The sequence below is a fragment of the Nannospalax galili genome, unplaced genomic scaffold (genome assembly GCF_000622305.1).
Source record: "Nannospalax galili isolate Female #2095 unplaced genomic scaffold, S.galili_v1.0 scaffold50, whole genome shotgun sequence".
NCBI classification, from domain to species: Eukaryota; Metazoa; Chordata; class Mammalia; order Rodentia; family Spalacidae; genus Nannospalax; species Nannospalax galili.
The window spans coordinates 2,212,064-2,237,307 of record NW_008328749.1 but is presented as its reverse complement, the minus strand read 5'-3'; the positions used below and the strand labels follow the sequence as shown (position 1 = coordinate 2,237,307).

The following is a 25,244-nucleotide window of genomic DNA, read 5'->3' as shown; positions in this document are numbered from 1 at the left end:
CTGACCTTCTGAGGAATCTGGGCAAGAGCTGAGGCAATGAGATTGGCCTTTTCTTCTGTGAGATTTTTGACCATTGACCCCAGAGAAAATACCACAATACCATGTTCCCCCGAGCTCTGGACAAAGTCTTCCATTTCCTGCAGAAATAACACTCAATGAAAATGTGCAAATTTAGGCCTGGCATAATGGTGCATGCCTTTAGTCCCAGCACTCCTTCAGAAGCCGGAAGACCTTTGTGAGTTCCAGGCCAGCCTTGTCTACGTAGAAAGTGTCAGGCTATCCAGAACCACGAAGCCCTCTCCCTATGTGCACCATCTTATGGGGAAATTGTGTTCACTTACAGTTTTAGGTATGAAATGTGAAAAGAAGTTTCTGAGAATTATTCCTTTGGTTTTGTCCTATGACATTTGGAGCTAGATATCAACTATAAGGAGAAATGTGTTTCTGAAAGATGCAAAAAGTTTAAGAACAAATGTGACACCAAATCATTATTAAAAGGAACAGATAATAGGGACAGTTCCTCTCTTGGTAAGTAGAATTGTTATTCACAAAGTTCAACTTTCCCAGAAAATGAAGTGGCTAGAAAACTTGGGAAAACATGGAAAGACGCCTAAGAGATATGCTTTCAAAATTATTACTATCATAAGCCAAGTGTGGCAGCATACACCTTTAGTCCCAGAACTAGGGAGGCAAAGACAGGCAGATCTTTGTGAGATGAAGCTGGAACTGTTTACACGGCGAGTTCCAGGCCAGCTGGGACTACATATTGAGACCCTGACTCAAGAAACTAAAACAAATTATTATCATGCCCGTTACATACAAAATTATTAGAAGATTGATCCAACTTCCTGTTACACAAACCTGAAAGATTATTTTCCTTAATGTTCTGCCTTCCTGTATCCTAGAGCTAAATAGAAATAGTTGAAACGAATACTATATTTTAGAAGTAAATAACATAGTTCTTCTTTGGCTATGATTATAATGCCATTTATGAATACTGGTTCTTGCCTTCCTGAATCACATGAAGTCATGTGATTATACATGACTGTGAACCACATATTCTGTTCATTTACATTTAATAGCAGAAGTAAAATACAAACTCCTCTCACAATAAAATTCTTTGATTCTGTTTTCAGTTTGCAAATTAAGCCCTGTGAATTCCTGAACTAAGACCTTCAAGATAAGAGTCTATGTGAATGCCACCTTCAAGAGATGTGCCCTGTATTTCCTTTAGTCACCCTGCAATCACTATAGTTCTCAAATATTGGTTAGATATTTATTGAGCAAAATTGATGTCTTAAGTGGAAGTACACTGATTATTGGGTAACTTGCTTTTAAGAAAGCATTTCCAAAATCTTGTTTTGAGAATTTTTGTCTCACTGTACTCACTTGTTCTGCTTTCTCTTGATCAAGTCTAACTACGTCCTTCAGGCTAGCCTCACATGCAGCACCCTTTTACCTCAAACTCACATGTGCTGGAATTTCAGGTGTGTGCTACTATGCCTCACCCAGACACTGGTTAATAGAAATCGTCTCCCAAGCAGATGTTTACTCACTACAATACACATTTATGTTCCCCCTGCAAACACGCACAATGTATTGAGTTGTAATTTTTACTTGATTGTGTCTCATTGTTTCTATAATCTGTGTATTAGAATAGATTTGTAACTCCTGACTGGTATTCATATCAACCAAAGACAACATCAGTAGATAAGCTGAGTTTGGAATGTAGTCATTTCTTCCTCTTGTTATGTATAAATTATTTTTGTGAGGGTGTGTGTGTGCACAGAGCATATGGGAAGGGATATAGTAGTCTGGTATGTGGTATTATCTAATGAGCAGTGGATATGTTATTTATGTTTCTGTGTATTATTTAGATATTGATTCATTTATTACTTTACAGCAATGCTTGATAAAGCTTGCCAGCATTTATAACTTGAAGAATAAGTAAAATAAATTCAGAATATTAAAATGAAATTTTATTTCACACATGACTTATATAGCTGCACCAGAAATCAAGGACTCCTGGGAGGACAATTTAATCTTCAACTTTCTAAAAGAGCATAAGCTTCATAGACTACAAAACAAATAATTTTGTCTACTCATTCCCTAATTATAATTAAGTTCATTATTATCATTTTATCTATTATTTTCTTTTGTTTCTCCCTGATTTTCTTTTAATTACTCTTGGAATTCTGAATTTATTCTTGAGAGATTCTAGCATGTGATAGACATATTTCTTTTTACTTCACAATAATCCTGACATCATAATAATATAACTAACACAATGTTTGAATCTATCCATTTTGTTATTTCATTTGATGTTGCAGTCTCCTTAGTGACCCCCATGGCTCAGGTTTTCCATCCTCTACTCTAGTATCCACATTACAGACACACAGATATTGTTAACCTGACCCCTCAGTCATTTTATTCTTCTTCATAAATTCTCAAATCTAAAAGATCCCACATGCTTCATAAAAGACTCACTTAGAATAAGGAACAAAATTTCATTCAGACTGAAGATATGCAGCCACATCTCTGTTATTAAAGCTGAAAACACTGAAGGAAATGAATGTGTTTATTTTTTATTCAATGTACTTAAATCTTCACCATCATACACCTACCTTAGGTAAAGGTTTGGCAGGTTTGCAGTGCAGTCCTCCCACAAACTCAAAATTAGGTAAGTATGGACGAGGATATTCAAAGTCCCAATATGTCCGCATTAGCCAAATTTCAGCTTTGCCCATAGTCTCACACAAAGTGGTGGGTCTTCCTGGAAAGTATATATAAAATTGGGAGATGAAACTAGTACTTATGTTTGATGACACTTATCTTGCCTGTATGTTAAAAGAAGGGAAGAAAGAAAGGATGAAAAGAAAGATATGGGGATAATGAAAGAAAAGTAATACCTAAGTATTCTTTTTTTACAATAAAGCAATAAAAATTTTAATGTAGCCATAACCCCTGATACATCAGCAATCCTTTTTTCTTCTCTCTCATAAATAGAAGATACATTACCTTTGTCACATGATTTCTTGCCCCTTCTTTAGGACTTTTCAGTTTCCATCCAGGACTAAACCTCCATTTTTCACCTTGTTATATTCTCAGCTTCAACATTATGTTAGAGGATCCCACCAGACTCAGTCCATCTATCTTTTCTTAATTCACTCACAATATTACTCACTTAGGCATGTGACATGCAAAATGTAGGGATCATCAATGTCACATACCTTCCTTACACTTACCTTTAAGAGCCTTTTAGGGGGAGGATGTAGCTATCAAGTATTAATTTTGGAAACTTTTAAACAAGAGAAGGTATTTATTTTAAAATAATAACATTAGACAGTTCTACACACAGAAAACATATTCTCCTTCTGAGAAAAGCAAAACTTGATGAGAATCTTCTCCTTACTAATCTGTGGAGCTATGTAACCAGGATAGATAGCATCTTCTTATAAGAAGATGGCTATAGCCATCGTTTACTTAGATAATGAAGAAGCCCTGCCCAAGGATACTGAGCTTAAAGTTACCAGAAAGTCTATAGAACCATCTCATACCTCCCACATCAAAGTATTTGTACCTTACATGCTTAATATGATGTCTGCTTCTTCCTGCCTTGATGACAAGCTCCTTAGGTGAATTTTATGTGCCTAAATTTAAGAAACAATTACTGTAGCCATTAAACTTCTGTGTTAAAGCAGCAATAAATGGAGTTTGTAGATGACTCAATCAGTTAAGTGTCTTGCAGGAAATGTGAGACCTTCCAAGCAACCACTAAGAAAAGCTGGAAGTAGTGGCGCATGTCTGTAATCTCAGTACAATGGAGGCAAAGTTAAATGGATGCCTGGAACTCACTGGCTAGTTAACCAAATCAGTGAGCTGCAACTTCAGTGAGAGAGCCTATCTTTAAAAAGAAGGTGAAAACTATAGACGACACCTGATATCAACCTTTAGTCTTCACACATATGTGCACACACAGACACGCTTTACACAAACCATACACACACATTCAGCTACAAACATGGAGCCAATAAAAAGCAAAGAAAATTTGAACAAATATATACAATTTTGGGCAAATAATTTTATAAATACCACACCTGTTTAGGGGTGCTGGGTAATACAGGGCTTTGTGCATGCTTAGACATGTTCTCCAACAAAGAGACAAAAAAAAAAAAAAAAAAATTTAAAAAAAAAAAAAAATTTTGGGGAAAAAAATTTTTAAAATATTTAGAATGAAAAAACCAAAAGAAACAAAAAAAAAAAAAAAAAAAAAAAAAAAAAAGGCCATAAAAGCCTTATTCTGAGAAACAGCTCCTTGCTTCTCCTTGGAAAACAGCTGCTTGCCCAACCTTTGTTTCTGCTTCTGGAAACATGTATCCTGCTTAAAACTCCAGTTCTTAGTTCCAAATCAGGTATGCTAGAGACTCCTGAACATGGCCCATGGTCAGATAGGCTGGAGACCCCTGCATTTGGTCTGCAGCCATGTAAGCAATGTCCTTTTAAAAATCTGACTTGATGGTCCAGAAATATTTAGAAGCATGAATGTTTACTCTCTTATGTTTCAGTTTAAGTGTTTCATGCCCTGCTTCAGATATAATCTAGCATTACTAACTGTAAACTAAAGTCTTGTTTGCACTATAGAAAGAATCACATTTTAGGACAGTCTTGTCGTAGTATAAAATCAACCAAGAAAAAGAACAAAGATATTTGAAAACCAGAAGACAGGACCAGAACCAGCAATCAGAATTTTAACCATTTGATAGAAATGTAAATATAAATGAATAGCTTACTGAAAAACAAACATCTGATATAGACCTTGATGGACTATTAAGAGAAATGTGGATTTAAAACCTTATTTTCTCCCTCTGTCTCTCAGCAAATATCAGCTGATAAGTTTGTGGTTAGAACGTTGGTACAGCTAACTGGAACCACTTCTGTGTCCTGATGAAACTTCCTCAATTATGTTTGCTTCAAATGGAGACTTCTGCAATGATTTTGAGACAGAGAATTTTTAAAAATATTTTTCTTTACAAACTTATAATAATTTACCTAAATTTGAAACAGTACTGATAACCAATAAATATGTATATTTCCGTCTCACTGTAACCCAATGCTCAAGGTATAAAAGATGTGCTACTTCCCTTTGGGGTCCAGATTTTGAGGCTTGAGCCCACTGCACAAGGCTGCAGCCTAAATTAAAAATATCTGCTTCCTGTATACTCCAGTTCCCTGCCTGATTTTTCCCACAACAGATCCATTCCCATTTTTTTTTAAATCATAAGAGTAATAGTCAAAAAGAGCCCACTCCATCAAAACGTGTCATTCTTAGTACATCCTCTGCTCAGTGGGGGCTGTTTTTCTCCTTTCTTATCCTAGGATAACATTTGTTTCTACTTGATTTCTACTTGTGTGCTACACAAAATCTTCACTCATAACCAGTTCACAAAAGGTTCAGAGTGATGTGGGTACAATTTTCTTTCTCTGAGGCAGAGCTGAAATCAAGATACTGGTCATATTTAACTTAAATACAAATTGCTTAATATTGCTAGCTTGGCACAGTATAGGGTACTGTTTACTGGATGCTAAATACTCACTATCAAATAAATGTAATGCTAAGTTTCAATTATGTCTATAATTAAGGATTTTTAAAATGGGATTCCTTTAACACTAGTTATAGAAGTATCTATTAGAAAACCAGTGCCATGGAATGACATACATTCCTAAATTCACATGTTGAAGGCTAACTATACATGTTGAAAACCTTTAGACATTTAGAGTTTAAATTAATTAAAGGGTAGATTTCTAGTGCCCTATGGTTGCTGTCTTTCTGAGAGGAGGCAGAGAACAAAGTTCTCATGTGTGAATGACCATGTGAGGCACATTGGACGCAATCTGCGAGATCAGAAATAAGTCCCCAGAGAATCCAGGCCTGACAACTGTTAATCTTCTAACTCCAAGAGCTGGAAGAAAACACAATCTTAAAAGTTACCCTCTAAATGGAATTTAGTTAAAGCAGCCCTAACAAACTAACACAGTCAGGGAATTAAGTTAACCAGTATTTAAATAAACAGCATTGTCTTTTCATGTTTCTTCATGATTCCTACAAAGAGTTGGAGTGGAAGTGATGTGTTCTGATGAAAACTGCCTCTCAAATTATAAAGCAACAAAATCAATATAGATTAGAAAAAAACAAGTAATTAAAAATAAGAATAAATGTTATCAGTGATGTAAAATATTGTCTTTGAATCTCTTAAGTAACCCCAGTCTTTTAAGAATCTGATATTTGTTTTCAGGTTTCTGTACTGTATTACTTTCACTGAAGTATCCAAGGCAATTCTTGATAAACCAGTTATTATGAAACATTCTACAGAGCACATATCAGAATTTCATTCCTAATTTTTGGGACATAAAAGTGACAGGTACTCAGATCTGACAAGATAAAACCATAAATTTGGGAATAATGTTTGGAGGTTCAAAAACTTGAGGAGTGAAGTTCATCTGAAATAAAATATACACTAAATTCAATCTCATACTTAAAGTAGGTTGCAGTTTAATTTTAGAACAGGCATTTTTCTTACTCTTACAACAAACATTGTACTACAGCAGTAAGAGGTTGGCTATACAAGCAAAGAAAAAATTAACATACTGAAAGCATTTGGCATCCTGCATCTGCCTGAAAAGGACTTTCTTAGTAGATTGGTATTCATTTGTATCTTTCGTGTGTTTTGACAGCATTCTTATATTTCAAGTATCAGAAAAGAGTTTGGTTACCAGAATCAGAAATAATGGAAAAATTAATTCTTGTTTGTGGCTTCCCAAATTAGTTATTAAAGATATTTTTGCTATCACATTTGTTTCTACACTGTTGTGAAGAAAGTATTCCTCCCTAATATTTCATTGAAAAACGGACCCCTAACTTGAAAGTTGTGTTGCTGGAGTCAAAAGTCAAAGGAAAGCAAAATATACTCTCCCTTACACCCTTTCTGTGAAGGTCAATCTGCTTGTTAGTCCTCCCATGGCAACAGGAACATAGGACAGTTGTACAGGAAACCGATAAAACATTTTCCTCTGAGGTCACTTATGGTGACCCTTAGCCTGTTCACAAATGGGACCTAAGAAACTTAGCCACAAGCTTAACACAGAGAGCCACAAAGTCTTCAAACTTTGCATCCTGTTTGGTTTCCTGGAGCTTCTTCATGAATGTCTGATGGTAGACTGTATTTTCACAGAATCTCATACTTCACAGTCATGGCAAAAAGAAAACCTTGCATTTTTTTCTTTCTGATTTCCAAAATGACAATATTGATGTAACATTGGAAGTTGGTACTATGAACTCGCTACCGAATTCTTCCTGTGTGTTTGGTCATGATGTGCAGTGATCATACTGACATTCAGTGGAGAATGTTTGCTGTGATACAGGAAGAAATTAGAACTGTTACCTTCTGTCCATTCCTTGCTCCTTGAGAAGAGTCTTTAAGTTGACACAATGGTTCAGCCCCCAAGGCTACACCAGGACTCGGCCGCAGCAACCAAGGCCAGCAAAGCAGAGCAGCAGCAGAAAAATTGCCTCGGCCCACATCTCAGACACCACTACTCTGCCCACACTGTGCTCATGGACTGAGTGTTTACTTAGTTGAACTGACAATTTAAATATGAAACAAGTCAAGTATTAACACTGAGAGTTATGAAGGCATACAGATAGAGAAAAATCTGTCAACGTTGCTGTGTATATATACCACCTATAAGCCATTTGCTCAGGAAATTTGAACTATTCAAATATTTGTGTAAACTGAATAATATTAAGTGCAAATTAGTTAATATTAAATGTCAGTAAAAAATTTTCAAGTTAAATAAATATGGGTCAATTTAGATTTTTCATAATTGTTTCAATATTTTTTCACCAGAATTTAATGAAAGTTGGTTATTCAATTATTTATATAATATGCATTTCTATGAACATTTTTCATTTTATATTTTTATTCTTTTATTAAATTTTATTTATTATTTTGATTTTATGTGTATGCCTGTATTGCCTGCATGTAGGTAAGTGCACCCATGTTGTGCAATGCCCACGGAAGAGAGAAAAGGCTATATTGGTCAGATCCCCTGGAACAGGAGTTACAGACAGTTTTTAGCTGCCATGTGGGTGCTGGGATTAGAGCCCGGATCTTCTGCAAGAACAAACAGTGTTCTTAAGCACTAAGCCATCCCTCCAGCCCCTATTTTTATTCTTATTATTTTTATTTTATGTGTATGCATGTATTGCCTCCATGTATGTAAGTGCCCTCATGTTGTGCAATGGGAGTTGGATGGGAACTAGAGTTATGGATGGTTTTTAGCTACATGTGGGTGCTGGAAACCAAACCCAGGTCCTCTGCAAAAGCAGTGAGTGCCCTTAACCATTGAGCCATCTCTGCAGCCCCTCTCTAATATTTTAACATATCTCATTTTGCTTCTTCCTTTGTTCGATTCGACATTGTCCTACTGTTGTTAAGCTTCAAGATCTGTTAGACTTATCTTCCATTTTCAGAGCTTTAAAAAATCAATTACTTCTCTTTAGACTGCTGTATACCTTTATTAGAGAGTGACATATAAAAAACAAATATTCATACTAACAGTTTTCTATTTTTCTGGGATTTTAAGAATCTTCAGTGGACAAAGCTAGGAAATAGGGTTCCACATATTGGCATACACATATATATATTGATTCTTTCCTCATGTCTAAACATTTTCTTCAATAGTGAGAAATCTGTGTTACCACAGCACAATGTGAAATTACTTATTCAACTCTATTACACAAAGGAAATAATTTCAGAATTATTAGACCATAGTCCTGTAAAATACAAATTTACTGAGTATATTTATCATAAAATTTCTCTCAGACATTGAGACAAAGCTCAAAAGCCGTTTAGCAAAGAAGTACTACAGAAACTAGATTTCATCCATATATTGTCCTAATAGAATTTCAAATATTGTCCTAATAGAATTTCAAATAATAAATCTTGCTACTCTTTAGCAGGTTAGAAGAAGAAAGAAACACCTCTAACAGAAGTAGAACCATATCAAAGCGATAGAGAGGTAGGTCTGAAACATTTATAATCACTTATAGATACAAAAGTCATGATTTTTATCCAAACATGAACAAATAGAAACAAAAATGTTCCAAACTGTAAAATCTTTAATCTATCAATGGGCATTTATATTGCAAATGGGATACAATGATTACAGGCTTTGTGGCTCTCTGTGTTAAGCTTGCGGCTAAGTTTCTCAGGTCCCATTTGTGAAAAGGATGATGCACCATAAGCGACCTCAGAGAAAAATGCTTTGATCAGCTTCCAGTAAAACTGTCCTATGTTCCTGTTGCCATGGAAGAACTAAGGAGAAGACTGACCATCACAGAAAGGGTGAAAAGAAGAATACATTCTGCTCTCCATGTCCTGGTCCTGGATATTGTCAATAATGCCCAAATTCAAAGGAATAGACAGCTGTTTTTTTAAGACCCTGATTTAAATTCTTAGAGTATACACCCAGAAGTGGGATTTATGGCTCATGTGATAGCTCTATATTTCTAGCTTTCAGAGTATTATGAAGCTGATAAATGAAAGATACTCATATTAATACTACAAAATTGTGGTATTTTAAAAAACTATTTATTCTGAATTTGAAATCGATAATGTTAGTCCATGCAAAGTGGACGAGAATGCTTACATGGATGTTTGTATCATCTCCAAAATGCATTTCAGAAATCAACAGAATAATCAAAGACATTTAAAGTATAAGAAATATGAATATGCCTTCAAATGCCAACTTGAAGAGCAAGCTACTGCATGAGATGCCATTTTATAAAAACTAAATGATAATTTTTGAAGTGCATGTGTGCAAAGAAAGACACATTGTTTAATGCAGTAGATAACTGAGCCATATAGAAACAATATTTGTGTGCAATGATTTTTAAAAACATGTTAGATGTTGAAGAAAGGATACAACAGGAGAATAAAAGACTTTGGGAAAAATTATCCTATATATGCATTTATGCATATAAATAAGTAAATGAAATTGATTTGCTACTTCACAAAATCAGGTACAAATTTATTATGGATCTGTAAATGTCAAAATATTTACTTTAAAAGCATTTTATGGGGCCGTGGTGAGATAGCTCAGAGGGTGTAAGAGCACCTGCTGTGCAAGCATGAGGACCTGAATTTGAATACCGAGCTCCCACATTTGTCAATGCTGTTGTAATAAAATGCTTCTACTAATTTTGTGGTTATTAAATAAATTTTTAAAAATAAAAAAAAGCCAAGTATGGCTACATGTAACTAAAATCCCAGTGGGGGCGGGGGGGAGGAGACAAGCAGATACCAGGGGTTTTCTGGCAAGCAAGTTTAACCTAACGAGGAGGTATAAATTCAGTGAAACTTCCTTTTCTCTATGAGTGAGCACATACACACATACACACACACACACACACACACACACACACACACACACACACACAGTTATCTATATGCATTTATCCAGTCTTGAATCTTAGGATTAAGGAATTTTTGTGGCACTGGAGAGATGGTGCAGCAGTCAAGAATGCTGGCTGCTTTGTGAGAAGGACCAGGCTTCAGTTCCCAGCACCCATGTGGTGCCTTACAATCATCTGTGACTCCAGTTCCTGGGGATCTATATTAAACATGTCATTATAGATAAAGTTGTATATGCAGATATACATTCATATACATCCAATGAACGTATGTGTATTATGCCTATGTAATATGATGGCCAATTTTAATTGCCAAACTGATTGGAAAGTAATACCTAGAGCATTAATGAAGCAAAGCTTTTGATGTGTCCGTAAGGCTTTTTCCAGAGTGTATTAACTGAGTGGTAATCAAATGGCCTGAATGTGGGTGTCATCATCCATGGGATGAGGTCCCAGACTAACCAAAAATGGAAAAAGAAGGCAGCAGAACACCAGCATTCCTTTCTTTCTGCTTCTTTTTCCACAGAGAAAAAAGCAAGTTGCCATAGGGCCACTAGCCACCATGCGGCCAACTATTGGTGAGACCTCTTTAAAGCAATGAGAAAGGTAATGATATTTTATTATTATTAATTTTTTTATTTATACACCCACTTCCCAGGTACCACCCTCTCACAGCCTCCCTCCCCCCACTAGAGCCCCTATACTCTGATATCCCTGCTACTGTCTGCTGCGTTGGCACCCCAGCCATTCCCCACCACTTGCCCTTCTGGTGAATCTAGTCAGCCTATCTAGAGGTCCCTGTTTTAGGAGGGTCAGCTCTTCCTCATCCAGAGTTAATCAGTTGTCAATATTCCTTTGTATAAGATTGGGGTCTGCTGTTCAATTTCCCAGTTCTATGCTGGGTTACTATCTGGGAATCCCTTTGGCCACCCTGGCCAACAACTCAAAAGTAGGTATCGCCTGTCTGGCATTGTTGCTTGTTATGTAGTCTTTAGCTATGCACATGGACTCTTATGAAATTATATTGGCCCCTTTAATCTTTGGCTGTACTTTCCTTTTGGGTGTTTAAGGCCATACAGTTTGTCCAGATACACCGAATTATTTTTACTCTTAAGATCCTTTGAGGATCTGTTCCTTGGGGGTCACATGGGCTTGGGAGGAGCCCCTGGCTCCTTTCTTTTACCAGTTCTGCTTATGTAAAGTTAAGTCGAAGGTCCTGCTCAACCATGTTTGGCTTTGCTTGGAAGCATGGAGGACATGATTCCTCTGTGTTGACCCTCCTCCCTACAGACTGGACACTGCTTTAAGTCACTCTGATGGGGTCTCCTCGGCCTCCTTGATCAAGAGGACAGGTGACCAACCACCATCACAGGACATTTTGAGAGATGCCCACAGTCCCCTGGAACTAGTCAAACTAGGAGGGTAGGAGCAAAAAGTGTCCTCTATGTCCCTCTGACCTACAAGTCCCATCTGTTATACACCCAAGAAGGTTAGTTCCACCAATCTGTTATTTTTAATTACTGTGTGTCATGTAGACAAATCCTGGGCAAAGACCAATTGTTCTCAGACAAACCTTACCTAGACATACATTTCTTGATCTGCTATGCACAATTTGTCAGTAGGTTGTAGGAGTAATATGGTTCTCTCTGGTTTTCAAAACTAGCTAGGCATTGTTTATCTCTTACACTGAAAGGTGATTTTAAAGACCAAAAGTTCTTTAAAACAATGAAAAAGGTACATGATTTTAAAGACCCAAAATTCTAAAGTGGTGACAGGATTTGTACTATATAATCTTAACCTAACTTTTAATTTTTATCTTAACATTTCAATTGCAATCATGAAATATAATTTAATTGAATTATCCATTATGTCTTACTATTCTTAGTTTTGACTTAAAAAATCAATAATATGTTATAAGCAACAAACCAAAATTAATTTTCTCTTAAGTTGTATCTTGTCAGGATTTGGCCACAGCAATGAGAAAAATAACTTATACCCATTTATTTAGAAAGCATAGGTACATTTCGGGAGATACTTCCTGGTATGTTGCTATAGAGAAGGATGGCTACAGATAATAAACAGACTTGTTGATGGGGAAAATAAGTCTAGGGGTCCACGGAGACAAAACAGAGATGCATTTCCAAGACCAAATGAAGTAAATCTAAGCAAGTTTCAGTCACAATCCCTATGGGTTGGTTCTCTGGGGCAGTTGGGTTTGGGGGACAGACAAGTTACAGTGCTTACTTCATGAAGAACCAGCAGGAGGCAGTAGAGACAAAGGCAAAGCAGATATTTAAACACAAAAATGTATGTAAAAGAGGAGTAAAGAGGGATAGGCATCTGCCTTTCCCTGGAGAAAAGCAGGTAAAAGCTAGATACCATCAACTAACACGGCTACATATTAGGACCATGTCGTCCTAGTGTAATAACATAACATTTAAAAATTAAAAGAATTTGCTGTTGTTTTGTTCTGTTTTGTTAAGTATTACCTAAAAGTCAAGATATTTTGTCTATATTTCATATAACATATAAGATCAATCAATTTAAAAGAATATTTCCTCTATGCTTACAGTTTACCAAGTTCACCCACATATACGCATTCAGCTCATGTTTTCGTTTGTTTGTTTCTTTTGTTTTTGGAAACAGGGTCTCCCTGTATTCCCAGCTGGTATGACTTACTATTTAGATTAGGCTGGCCTCAAACTCACAGACCCACGTGCCTCTGCTTCCTGAGTGCTTGGTTAAAGGTGTGCACCACCACACCCACCCTGACATTAAGCACTTTTCTGTACAACTGTTCAACTTCCCAGCTTTATTTCCAACCTGTTTACAGCACTGAAATCTTAATGAAAACCACTGTAAGTAAATCTCTACAAGGGGCTGAAGGGATGGTTCAGTGGTTAAGAACACTGAATGTTCTTGCAGAAGACCCAGGTTCAAACCCCATGACCCACATGGTAGCTAACAACTGTCCATAACTCCCATTCCAGGGGATCCAACAGCCTCTTCTGTCCTCCGCGGGCATTACATGACACAGGTGCACTTACTAACATGCAGGCAATACACGCATAAACACAAAAATATAAAAATAATAAAATGTTTTTAAAAAAAGAAAAAAAATCTCTACCTAGAAATATGAATTTTTAAAAAATTGAATCCTGGTCTGTTCCAATTTGGGGTTTAGCCACTAATTTCTATTTATGGTGTAAGTATAAATAAACGTATTTTAAAAAATATTGAGTGGGTTTTACTAGTTCTTTTAATATTATATTCTTAAAGAATATAATGAAGATTGTTATGAATTATTTAGAAATTTTCATTGCAAGGAGGTGCTTTGCTGAGTTTAATTTCCAGAAGTGAAGTGAAAATTTTTGCCTGAGATAATATAGTTAGTTAGTAGATGAAATTTGGGCACAATTCTCCAAATAAAAATATTACATTCTTTGAAATCCTTTAAACATTTTTCTGTCTCAGACACTAAAGAATTTTTAATTTTAAGAAACATAATCTGTTTATGTATTATATATTTATTTGTGCTTATGAATGCTTATATGACGCAGAGAACTAAAAGTTTGCAATCTGGACTAATTTTATCCCCTAGGATACAAGTGTCATATACTTACAGTATTATTAACTAATTTTATAATTTTATCTCCAATTATAAAACATAGTTTAGTTATTTTACATCCAAATTAGTACTTAACAACATTGTTAAAAGCAAAAGATCCAATAGTTGTATAGTATTAATATATCACAGGCCAAGTATGTTGGTGCATGCCTGCAACCCTAGCATTAGGGAGGCAGAGACAGGAGCCCAGATAATTTGTAAATGTCATGGTCTATACAGTGAGCTCCAGACAGGTCAAACCTATATAGGTGAGAACCTTTCTAAGAGTGAGAAAACAGTCACAAGGCAAGACAAGGTATGGAAGTAAGTGGCACTCAGAATACTTGCTAAATGCACTCCTGGGTATGAGTGTTAATGACTGTCATAGGCCTGGTATTCCTGTTCGATTAGGTACCAGAAGTAAAACAATGATTATTCCTACATCCATAAAATTTATGCTCCTGCTGATAGAACAGGAAGGCTTTTGGTGGGGTGTAGCTGGATACATTCGTGTACTCACCTTTATTTCCTTCAAGATGTGTGGTTTTCCTGAACCATAGTACAACATATCATTTTTCTACTCTGTTTTTCTCACAAAGAACTGAAGAATAATATTGTAATGGAAACTCTGCAGGAAACTGGTACATTTTGAAATCTCTTATGTTCAAGCATAATATGTAAAAATAATGGGGCTCTTCTTTCTTCAGTATCAGTTCACAGACACTGGGTATCATGAATGCTTTAAAAACTATGTAACTCAAAAAGAAGACATTAGGTTTTTACTAGTTCTGGGCAATGTACTCCTACTTAAAATATTTGGGTTTCTTGGAGACGTTTAGTGTGCCTGCAAGACAGTTAATTGGATAAGGAGCCTGTTGCCAGTCATGACAATCTGAGTTCAGTCCCTGGGAATCATATGATGGAAGGAGAGAAGCTACTCCTGCAAGTTTTCCTCTGACCTCTGTGGTACATGGGAACACACAAACACACACACACACACACACACACACACACACACACACCACGCGTGCACACATGTGCACACACACACACGTAAATGAAAAAAGCAGAATATTTTGTAACAGGAGCACAGAGGATTTAAGTAAATATAATTCTTATTTTCTGAAAAGATAAGATTCTAATTCTAAATCACTATCCTGTAAATATAAGACATTGGGATTCTTTGATTATCAAAGGTTTTACTGCATACCAGAGGCCACTTATTTTTTAATTTGTGTGTGCACATGTGTATGTCTATAAGTGCATGAGTGTGTGTGTGTGTGTGTGTGTGTGTGTGTGTGTGAGTCAGAGGTTAACCTCAGGTGATATCCACTCATCTGTGTTTTGTGTTACATCAGGATCTCTCACTGGCCTGGAACTTGCCAAATAGGCTAAGCCAGCTGACCAAGGATCCCAAGGGATCTGCTTGTCTCTGCTGCCTCCCAGCACTGGGATTACAAGTATGCACAACCATACCAGTTTTTTTCTTTTATTGTGGGTTCTAGAGATGGAACTCAAGTCCTGATGCTTGAAAAGCAACTGAGCTCTTTTACCATAGGCCCTCTTTTACAGATATTTTTTGGCTATGTTCTATGCATAGACCAAATGGAATATAATTAGGTCTTTATCATGGAAGAGTTTGGTGTAAACCTTTTATAACATAACTTTTACGAATGACATGACATATTCATAGATAGATCCTTCTAGAGTCCAGTGAAATTAAGTCCTTCTTATGGAGAACAAAGCACTGTGACTGACTCAATTTAATTGAATCAGTTGCCTGATACCAGAGTGAGAAAGAGGCATCGACTCAGAACCTCATGTATTTTCCAGAACCTTCACCATCATACTTTGTAATCTCCTAGCTTGAGGAAAGAACACAGTCACAGTCATCTCACTTAATACCTGCAGTGGTCAGTGTTCAATGTGCACATGAGCACTGACGATTACTATACAACATATTTCAAATATGTCACAAATAATCAAATGAACAACATCTAAATTTAAATCAAAATGTATCTTTGAGTTGTAGGCAATTTGAAATCCCTTTCAAAACAAATCTAAATTATATTATACAGAATATAAAATTGGGTCATTTTACTCACCAATTTCTAATTAACATACCTTCATGTCCTGTGAAAAAACTTAAAAATTTTACTGATGGAAATTTGAATAAATAACATTCAACATGAAGAGAAGCAAACCATATTCAAATCTTACTTGTGATAGACAAGATTAAAGTCAAATTAGTCTTGCATTGTCCTAGGACCTATGATATTCCATGGCTAATCACTTTTTTTTTAAGCCTGAAATATTTTTTGCTTAAAAAAAAAAAATGTACTCATGGCCTCAAGTCTCCTTTTATTTGAGAAATTTAATGGTCCTTCTTTGTAGAAATACAACCTCACTCCTGTAAATTTCCTTTCCTTTTTTATTTCAAGGTATATATCACAGTCTGACATCCTATATATTTTCTATATTTATTTTACCTCTTATGTGTTTCCACTTATTAGAATGCAAATTCTAAGGGTGTGCTTTCTGTCTGATTTGATCATTGCATTTCTGTTACCTAGAAATTGGCAAGCACAGATTTAATGTTCAGTAAATGTATTTTACACTAATAAAACAGGAAGGAAGAAAGAAAGAAAAGGCAGGAGGTAAGGAAGGAAGGGAAAAGCTGTGTAAGAGGGAATATTTTGCTCCTAACTTCTGTAAGCAAGTACCACTGATAGTATCCATGTTAATGTGTGGTACTAATTAATACCCTGAGTACTAGCAGAGCTGGAGGAAGGTCATGCATGACAGAAAAAAAAAATAAAAATAAGGAAGTCTCCTGAGAGCCAGAGAGAGAAATAACATAAACAACCATCTAGAACTGGCTTTATAGTTAGCATTATTTTATTTGGTTGATTCTCACAAGGAACTTTTAAGACAGGGTGACTTTAGAAATGCAAAGGATACAGAGGCATCATGATGAGCACTAGCCCTCCTAGGATGCCTGGGACACATAAAAAGCAGCAGAGTGGGGTACAAATACAGGTTTGCCAAAGCTCTCCTGCTTTTTAAGTGTTCTTCCTGTGTTTTGCAGATAAACAAGATTGAAGAGGCCAAGCTTGCGGGTCCGCATCTTTGAGTCCAGCCCTCAGGAGGCAGAGGCAGGTAGATCTCTGTGCAATGAAGGCCAGCCTAGTCTTTACGGTGAGTTCTATGGCAGCTGGGGCTACAGGAAGACATGGTCCCAAAACAAAGACAAAACAAAACAAACCCAAAGCTGAAGAAAAAAGGATGGGATTAAATTATGGAACATCTCAGAATATTTTCCATTGTGTTTGCTTGGCTATATTTGGCTCATTATTTACCCTATAAAGTGGTATTTTATTTATATTTGAAAATTTACTTTAAAATAGAAAAGCTATTAATTAGATATATACAGTATTCTTTCCATTCAAAGATAATGCAATCAAATTAATACTGCCCATCATTTTTGAAGAATTTTCTTGAACTAAAGCAGTAATCAAAGTATTGCGCAACTATACAAAGTACTGTGCCTCGGTGTGGCATATGCAGTGGGATGGAAAATATCTGCTCAACGATGAGGAATAAAGACATCTGATGTCCCTAATAGGAGAATGTTTCTTAGACTCACCCAGAACTTTGCTGTAGTATGAATTCCATTCTCCCCAATAGGACTGAAATATATAGTCTTGCAGAGGATACGATAAGGCGTTTTTAACCCTTTCACCAAAGGTCATCTGGTCAGTGAGCTCTGACAAGGCTGCAGGTACGTAGGAGAATGGTGCTGGGATTTTCCCACAGTGTCTCTCCACTGTAAAGGCTGGAGAGAAGCGCAGTGTATACACAAAAGAAATTCCTAATTTCAGAGCAACCAGGTCTCCACAAATCACGGTTGGATCAATTATGAACACATTGAAGCCACCTTTCTTAAGTCTTGACATGAGTGTGGGGTTGTTTAATACACCATCACAGATTTGTATATTAACTCGAAAAATAGTATCGAGGAGCTTTCCCAGGTCTTTGTAGAAAGTCCACATTGTGAGAGGAGTTGGTCTGTGGTCCAGCCACAGCGTTATTATATGTTCAAGTATTTCATCTATGTCGTTTCTCGTGTAGGAAACTGGTATCTCTTCAAAATGCACCAAAGGATCCGGAATGGAGTTGAACTGAATTTCTGATGTGGTCAGAACAGTCATACTGTGATTTCTTTGTATCAACTCTTCTAGAAGGATCTTAATATTTAACCAGTGGCTACCATATGTAGGCCAGATTAGCACATTCCCACTGAGAACAATTTCAGTTAGAATCAATTGAAAAGCAAGCAGCTGAATAAGCTTCTTAATCATCATGATATCCACTGTGAAAAGCATTCTACTGTGGCTCTTTTAAAATGAAAAGGAAAATTCAATGTATTTTGGTAGCTTTTGTTTCAAATAAAATAATATTGAATATGATCATCTAGTTATCTTTATTCATAGGTCAAATGATGCACAAGTATAAAGGAAAATTATGTAGTCAAACTTTATGTTCATAAACATGATTATAGTACATGTAGAAAAAGAAATCTCATTCTACTCTAAAGAAAAGAAGCTAGGAGGTTATAAGCCTGGTGTGTATATACTCATGAAAACTACCTTCAAGATGATAGAGCCTACTAAATCTACGGAGGGGTCACACTTGCAATTTTAAGTGAATCTCAATTGAGCAAAAACATTTACAAAATGATGGCATGTTAAAACCTTCAAGATGCCATTAAAAAGAGCAGTAAGAACAAAAACGGTGATTAAAAGGATAAAAAAGAAACTGAAGAACAGAAATTAAGCACCAAACTTTCACTTCATAGTCAAATTTTCTTGACTTCTATAATTCTAGTTCCCTCAGTAATGAAAGAACCAGGAACAGAGAGAAAGGAAAAGTAGAGGAAAAAAAATGGCACTTTTAGAAATGTTATCTTTATAACCTCTGAGGAGCCAGCTTCAATTTAAAGATGGCTATTGTGCCTTTACATTCAATTCAATTCTCAAACAAAGGAGCTGGAGGATAGTATGGACAGTCTCATCTTGATGGTCATTAAATAACCTTAGTTCATGGAATCTTGAAAAACATTTTCATAAAGATATATGCTGCTATCAAAACCTTCCATTAAAGTCTACATAAATTTAAGTATCTCACAGATAAAAGTTAAAAAAAAGTCTTTAAGACAGTGAGATTTGTCCAACTATTGAGATCTATGTATATAAAATATAAGTATTAATCAATACCAATAGTACTCAAAATACAGCTAAAAATCTCAAAAAAAAGTCAGTGCCAACACCCTTAATTTACATAGAATTTTAAAAAGAAATTTTCAGAGTCAATGTGCTATTTCTAAGTGGTCCCTGCTGGACAATGAAACAACTTTATTATTTTGTGGTAACTAAGTGGTCTAGTCACTTAACAGTGATGCACACATTTCTTTGCTTTGAAATTATACTTGTATGGAAGTATTTAACCTCATGAGATTTTGTTAGGTGTTTTCTGTATTACTTCTTTATCATGTGGACTGAAATTTTTCATAATTTTAAATTCAAAGTAAAGTATATATACAAATAACATATTTATAGATTTATGTAGGCATTATCTTAGGGAGTTAAATAAATGGAAAGAAAATAACTCATGCCAAATCTGACTGAATTAAGAGTAAAAATGATGCTCAGCAACTTACAATTATACACTAATTTCTAATACTTTATTTCACACTAATAATTTAGGTTCTGTGAGTACCTAGTTCATATGAGTATGTGAATGCAATCTTCACATCAAAAATAGTTTATCATTGTAACAAATGATATTAACTTTTAAAGAGTATTCATTTAATTTTCATATGTAATGCTATATTATATAATTATATATCATATATGACTCTAAATAAGCAAAGGATATTCATTTAAATACCTTGCTTGTTTTGTGGTGGTCAGAGTATATAACTTCACAAATAGCAATACATCATGGATTTTAAATATTATACTGCCATTCAATTTTTATATTACTCTCTCCTGAAAATTACATGCATTTTTGGTGGTGTCTTAGTCACTATTATGAAAATAAAAATAAAATTTACCTGTTTTAATCTTAAACAAACAATTGAAATCTGCAAACCCTCTTCTTATTTTTAGCTATAGACTGCTGGTATAGGTCTCTTAGAGACAGAATATTCCCAGGCAACACAGCTCAGACATCAGAGACCTAGGGAGAGTTATTCCTTAAGGAATACTAAATGATATCATGAAAACCTGGCCCATTAAAAACCCATGTGTCAAATAAGAGTATACATAAGATAGAATGGAAAATCTCAAAAATAAATAGATTGAAAGGAATAAAGGATTCAAGAATGTCTAAATGAAACTATGATAAATAATTGATAAATTCTCATCTGTAATTTCAGTTGGGGTGATAAAATATCCACAAGTAGGAAGGCACAGAATACTTTAACTTAAATATTTTTCTTTAAGCAAGTAGCATATGATTTTATTTTAATTTCCTTGATGTTTTGAAAAATCAATACTTTCACCTGTAATAATAATTTTTCTTGCAATGAAGTATAGCCAATTAGTTACAAAAATTATATGACAAAATATGTGAAGCTATTTTCACAGTGCCTAAAAGCAGGAGACCTTAGTTGTTGCCAACTATTATAACAGCACCTAACTATGTGTTTCAGTAAAATACTCATGACTTGAGACAAAATAAATAATTTGGACATTATAATATCCAATTACTACCAATTATCGAAGATTAAAGACTCACTCTGAGGTTCTTATTACATTCTTCCACAGAGAAGAAATCTTTGTGAAATTGGTCTATTTACTCAGCTGTGTATATATGAGACATAAGTAGACCTGGATTTATTACAGAGACGATTAGAGCAGTAAAGAAAAGATGATGAAGTCACATGATTTGGAAGGAAATGTTTACAGGATCATTGCCTATATCATTCTCATTATTATTCTACATTTATAATGCACTAAATGAATACTGAGCATGTATTTTAATTTCTTACCTGATCTTTTGAAAAGAATGCTCACATCCTTTCTATCACCAGATTGCTGTATTTAGTTAAACAGGATCACATGTAAGAACATCTGCATAAATCTTCAGTAAGTTCCCATGAACAAATTGTTAAGAAAGATTAGTCTCTCCTGCCCTGAACCTTGAGTAATGTGATTTTATAACCAGCCTTAACTTACAAGCAAAATATAATAGGACACGTGATTCTGAGACTACGGTCTAGGGAAAATTAATTAATAATCTCACAAGTCTAAATAAGTAACATTGTAATCATGAGAATCTTGATTATAAAGTTGAGGATAGGTTGTTGGCAATAGAAATGATGCTGTAAAGATGGAACAATCCAAAGAGACCCAGTAATGTTCAATGCTCATTTGGCTTTTGCAATAACTTAGACGCTGCACACATTCAGATCTTGTTGGTTTACCACAGGCATGAAGACATAAAAGAGCTTTCACCAACTGTACAGCTTGTTTCATGAAGTCTCTGTAGTTCTTCACCTCTTTTCATCTTTAATTAGAACCTATTTTAGTTGTGCAATGTAGCCCATTCTCTTTATCCTCTTGGTTTCCAATATAATCATTGGAGTTACGCTTGTTTTCTCTGAAGGACAAAAAGACTGGATCATCTTTGATGTGCTAGAAATGACATCTGCTTTGAACTGTGGAACAAATGGTTAAGATACTCAGAGAAGATGATAGTTTAGTTAATACAGAAAAACAGTGTTAGTTAAAACTGGTGCCCCAGTTTTTGGTCAGATGTGCACATCTTTAGTACCTTCCACTTGCATTCAATATTCATCTGTCCATGTTTGTTTTCACTTATAGAGGTAAGTTTTATAATTATTTTGGAATGGAAGCTCAAAAGAAGTCAGGATGTCAACAGCTATCACAACATAGACATCTCTAATTTTCTTTCTGAAATTCATATAAACCATTTGGTTATCTTTAAATGATGTAACCATGTCATTTAATATTTTCATTCATTAGCTGGTAAATGTTTCTATGACCCTCAGGCTCTGCTGAGCAGAACACACTGCAACTTCTCATGAGATTTTGCACAATGATGTTCAATGATTTGAACTGCCTTTGAATCTCTCCTTTACTATTTATTAAAACGAGTGAAAGAACAGTATCAGTTTGGGTGTTCAAAAGGAGAAGGTAGATCTCAAAACTTAGTAATAAGACATACATCTTATAAAAAGTTAGAAGCATGCATTTTTTATCTGTTTATATTGGAATTCAGTCTGCCTTGTGAGTTTTTCATGACAACAAAATAAGATATTGGTGTGTAGCATCAGGCACCCTATAAAATGTATGTAGGTGACTATATATTGTGAATGCATTTGGGGTACCTGAAAAGATGTTTGCACCATGTAAATCCATTGCTTTTCTTTAAACCATTTGATTATTGCCAGATTCAGGAATATGTTATGTATGACAAAGAAAATTTGCAAGCAATTTGCACGTGATAGGAAAGAAGAAACACGGAAACATAAGAGTCAAGAAAATTACACATATGCTTTCTTCATATGGATGGCACTGTTTCTTCTAATCCATTGCCTTTCCTCTGAAATAGCATCCAATTTGACTCATGAATTATTGGACCTTACCAGATCTTTCCCCAAATACAGTATGTACGAAATTAAATTCATTACTCACACTGCCAACTTTTCTTTCTTCTGTAATCACTACCTTAGTTAACCATTCAATTTATAAATTACTGAAATCAGAAATATTGAAATTATTTTAATCTCTTTTAACAATCTTCACCAAAAGTCCATCAACTTTAATTTGTACCTAATAAGCTAATACAAATTGGGTGTTTAGTGTCAGTTATTATATTCTACTCACCAAATAAAACCCGTATTGCACTGAATGAATTCAAGTAAGTTTAACTAAGAAAGGACACATTGAATAGTGTTTATGTTTTCATTTTAACTAATTGCTTACAAATAAAGACTCCTGGTTTCTTCTGATTTTTATCTCAGTCTTTATTAAGCAGTGGTCAGAGACCATATGTATTATGGGAATTCTTAAAGACAATGATCTATACTAACAATGGGCTTGTAGATAATTACTTCTCTTCTGACTTTATCTATACAAAACTGCAGTTTCTAGGCAATTTCATTCCCATGTAAAATTTAAACAAAGTCAAACCTTGTTTATAAATGAAAGTATTTGTAAAAAATGAAACTCTTAAGTCCATAAAATTAGAAAGCAGTCCCCTGTAATTCTGCAGACTAGTGTTAGTTTAAAATACGTTTTTCTTCTAACATGTTATGGTACTAGCATGCCAGTAGGTGAACTTGAAATTAAAGACTGAAGGAATTAAAGAGGAATTGAGTAAGAGCTTTGTTTATTCTGAGTCAAATAATAAACAAAAGTGGCTACATACCTAAAGCTTTACTATAGTAGGAATCCCATGACTTCCAGAGAGTTTCAAACATGTAGTCCTGAAGATGGTAGGAGATGAAATTTCTCACTCTGTCAGTGAAAGACATCTGGTCTGTGAGTTCTGATAAAATTGCAGGAACATAGGAAGGAGGGAATGGAACCTTCCCACAGTGCTTCTCCACTGTTGATGCAGGAGAAAATCTCAAGGAATATATAAACGGAATTCCCAGTTTTAAAGCTACTATATCACCACAAGGAAATACTGGATCTGACAACAGGACTTCAAACTTCCCTTTCTCTAGCTTTGCCATCAGCTTTTCATTTTTAAGAACACCATCACAGATCTCTCTGGACACGATATGGAAGTCCTTGATGACTTTGGCCATCTCCTGATAGAATTTCCAAATGGTTGAAGGAGATGGCCTGTTTTCCAGCCATGTCAAAACAAAATCCTTGATCACACCTTCTATTCTTTCTTTGCCAAAGGGCACTTGATATATTTCAAAAGCGAGAGATGGACTAATTGTGGGTGTGATGAAAAGTGCACCAGAGGACATTAGGACAGTCACGTTGTGTTCTTTCTTAATGAGCTCGTCTATTATTATCTTAATATTTAGCCAGTGACTGCCTTCCATTGGCCAAATAAGGATGTTCCCACCAAGACTGGTTCCTAGGAGACTTATCTGAAGAGACCACAGCAGAAGGTTGTTCAACATGATGTGGCTTGATACAGATTTCTGGAGATGTTAAAGAACTGAATGTCTCCACTTTTAAAGCACAAAGAAAAGAGAAAAATATGGTTCAGTTTTTATCCAAATCAATTATATGTTTAATAACTTCTCTAAATATTGTCATGGTAGTGCCATATTTTATGGCATTCACAGACTCAGGAGGGAGGGGTCTTATCTTTCAAACTCTTGATCTGACTAGATTGTGAATTCTGTTCTTTGATCCTTCTGAAATTGACCTTTACACCTTTTTATGAAGCCTATTTGATAATTTTTCCCATTAAAGTGATCAAATCCATGTTTACCCCAACTCTACATTCAAGTCTAGATATATCTCCCTGAAGGACTAGAATGCACTCTGACACTAGGACAAAATCAATGATAATAAAACAGTTGTATAAATGGTAGAGATATATATTTATGAAAAAAAACATAATATATGAAATACAATTTATTAATGCTTTACAAATATATTTGAAAAACTATTTGTCAATTACTGAGGAAAATATCATAAGTAGATGAATAAAATATGTGATAAAAGATACGTAAGGGACCATGCATGATGCTTCTGGTTAAGTAGGTTCTGTTTGAAGAGATTTTCTGACTCAAGCACATTCCAATAAAATACTGTTGAAAATCTAGCTGCCCTAAGTCAGTCACAATTGTCTTATATGCAAACTCAGCCTTTACTATTTGTTGGTACTATCTAATATGAAAGACAGTATAGAATGCTTTGCATATACTAATTTCATTTCTCATACTGAAAATATTTATAATGTAAGTTCCATAACTATTCTTGAATAAAGGAAGGACCTTAACCGCCCTCCCCCAAAGTTGAGTAACTTTATGTTTCCACAGTGGTATAATAACTGAAAGAGTCATGCAATTTTATGGATCTCTGACTCTCGGTATCTATTATAGTAACCCTGACAATAGATTGCCCATTAGACTATGATATAACCCCACCATCAACTATAAGG

The 25,244-nt window shown here is 35.2% G+C and overlaps 1 protein-coding gene across 5 annotated transcripts in view; it reads right to left on the bottom strand.

Annotated features, from left to right (window-relative positions):
* Positions 1 to 24,363, bottom strand: part of LOC103731120 (UDP-glucuronosyltransferase 2A1) — a 29,317-nt gene extending 4,954 nt beyond the window's left edge. The window contains exons 1-3 of one of the 5 annotated variants that reach the window (XM_008829451.1): positions 23,538 to 24,290; positions 2,625 to 2,773; positions 6 to 137 (exon numbers count right to left, since the gene is read on the bottom strand). In XM_008829451.1, the coding sequence (XP_008827673.1) occupies positions 6 to 137; positions 2,625 to 2,773; positions 23,538 to 24,252 (996 nt within the window). In that variant the 5' untranslated portion in view covers positions 24,253 to 24,290. Of the gene's footprint in view, positions 1 to 5; positions 138 to 2,624; positions 2,774 to 17,724; positions 18,452 to 23,537 lie in introns of those variants that run through there. The other 4 variants (XM_008829437.2, XM_008829456.2, XM_008829445.2 and 1 more) reach the window with 4 other exon arrangements.
* Positions 24,364 to 25,244: the final 881 nt, after the last annotated feature.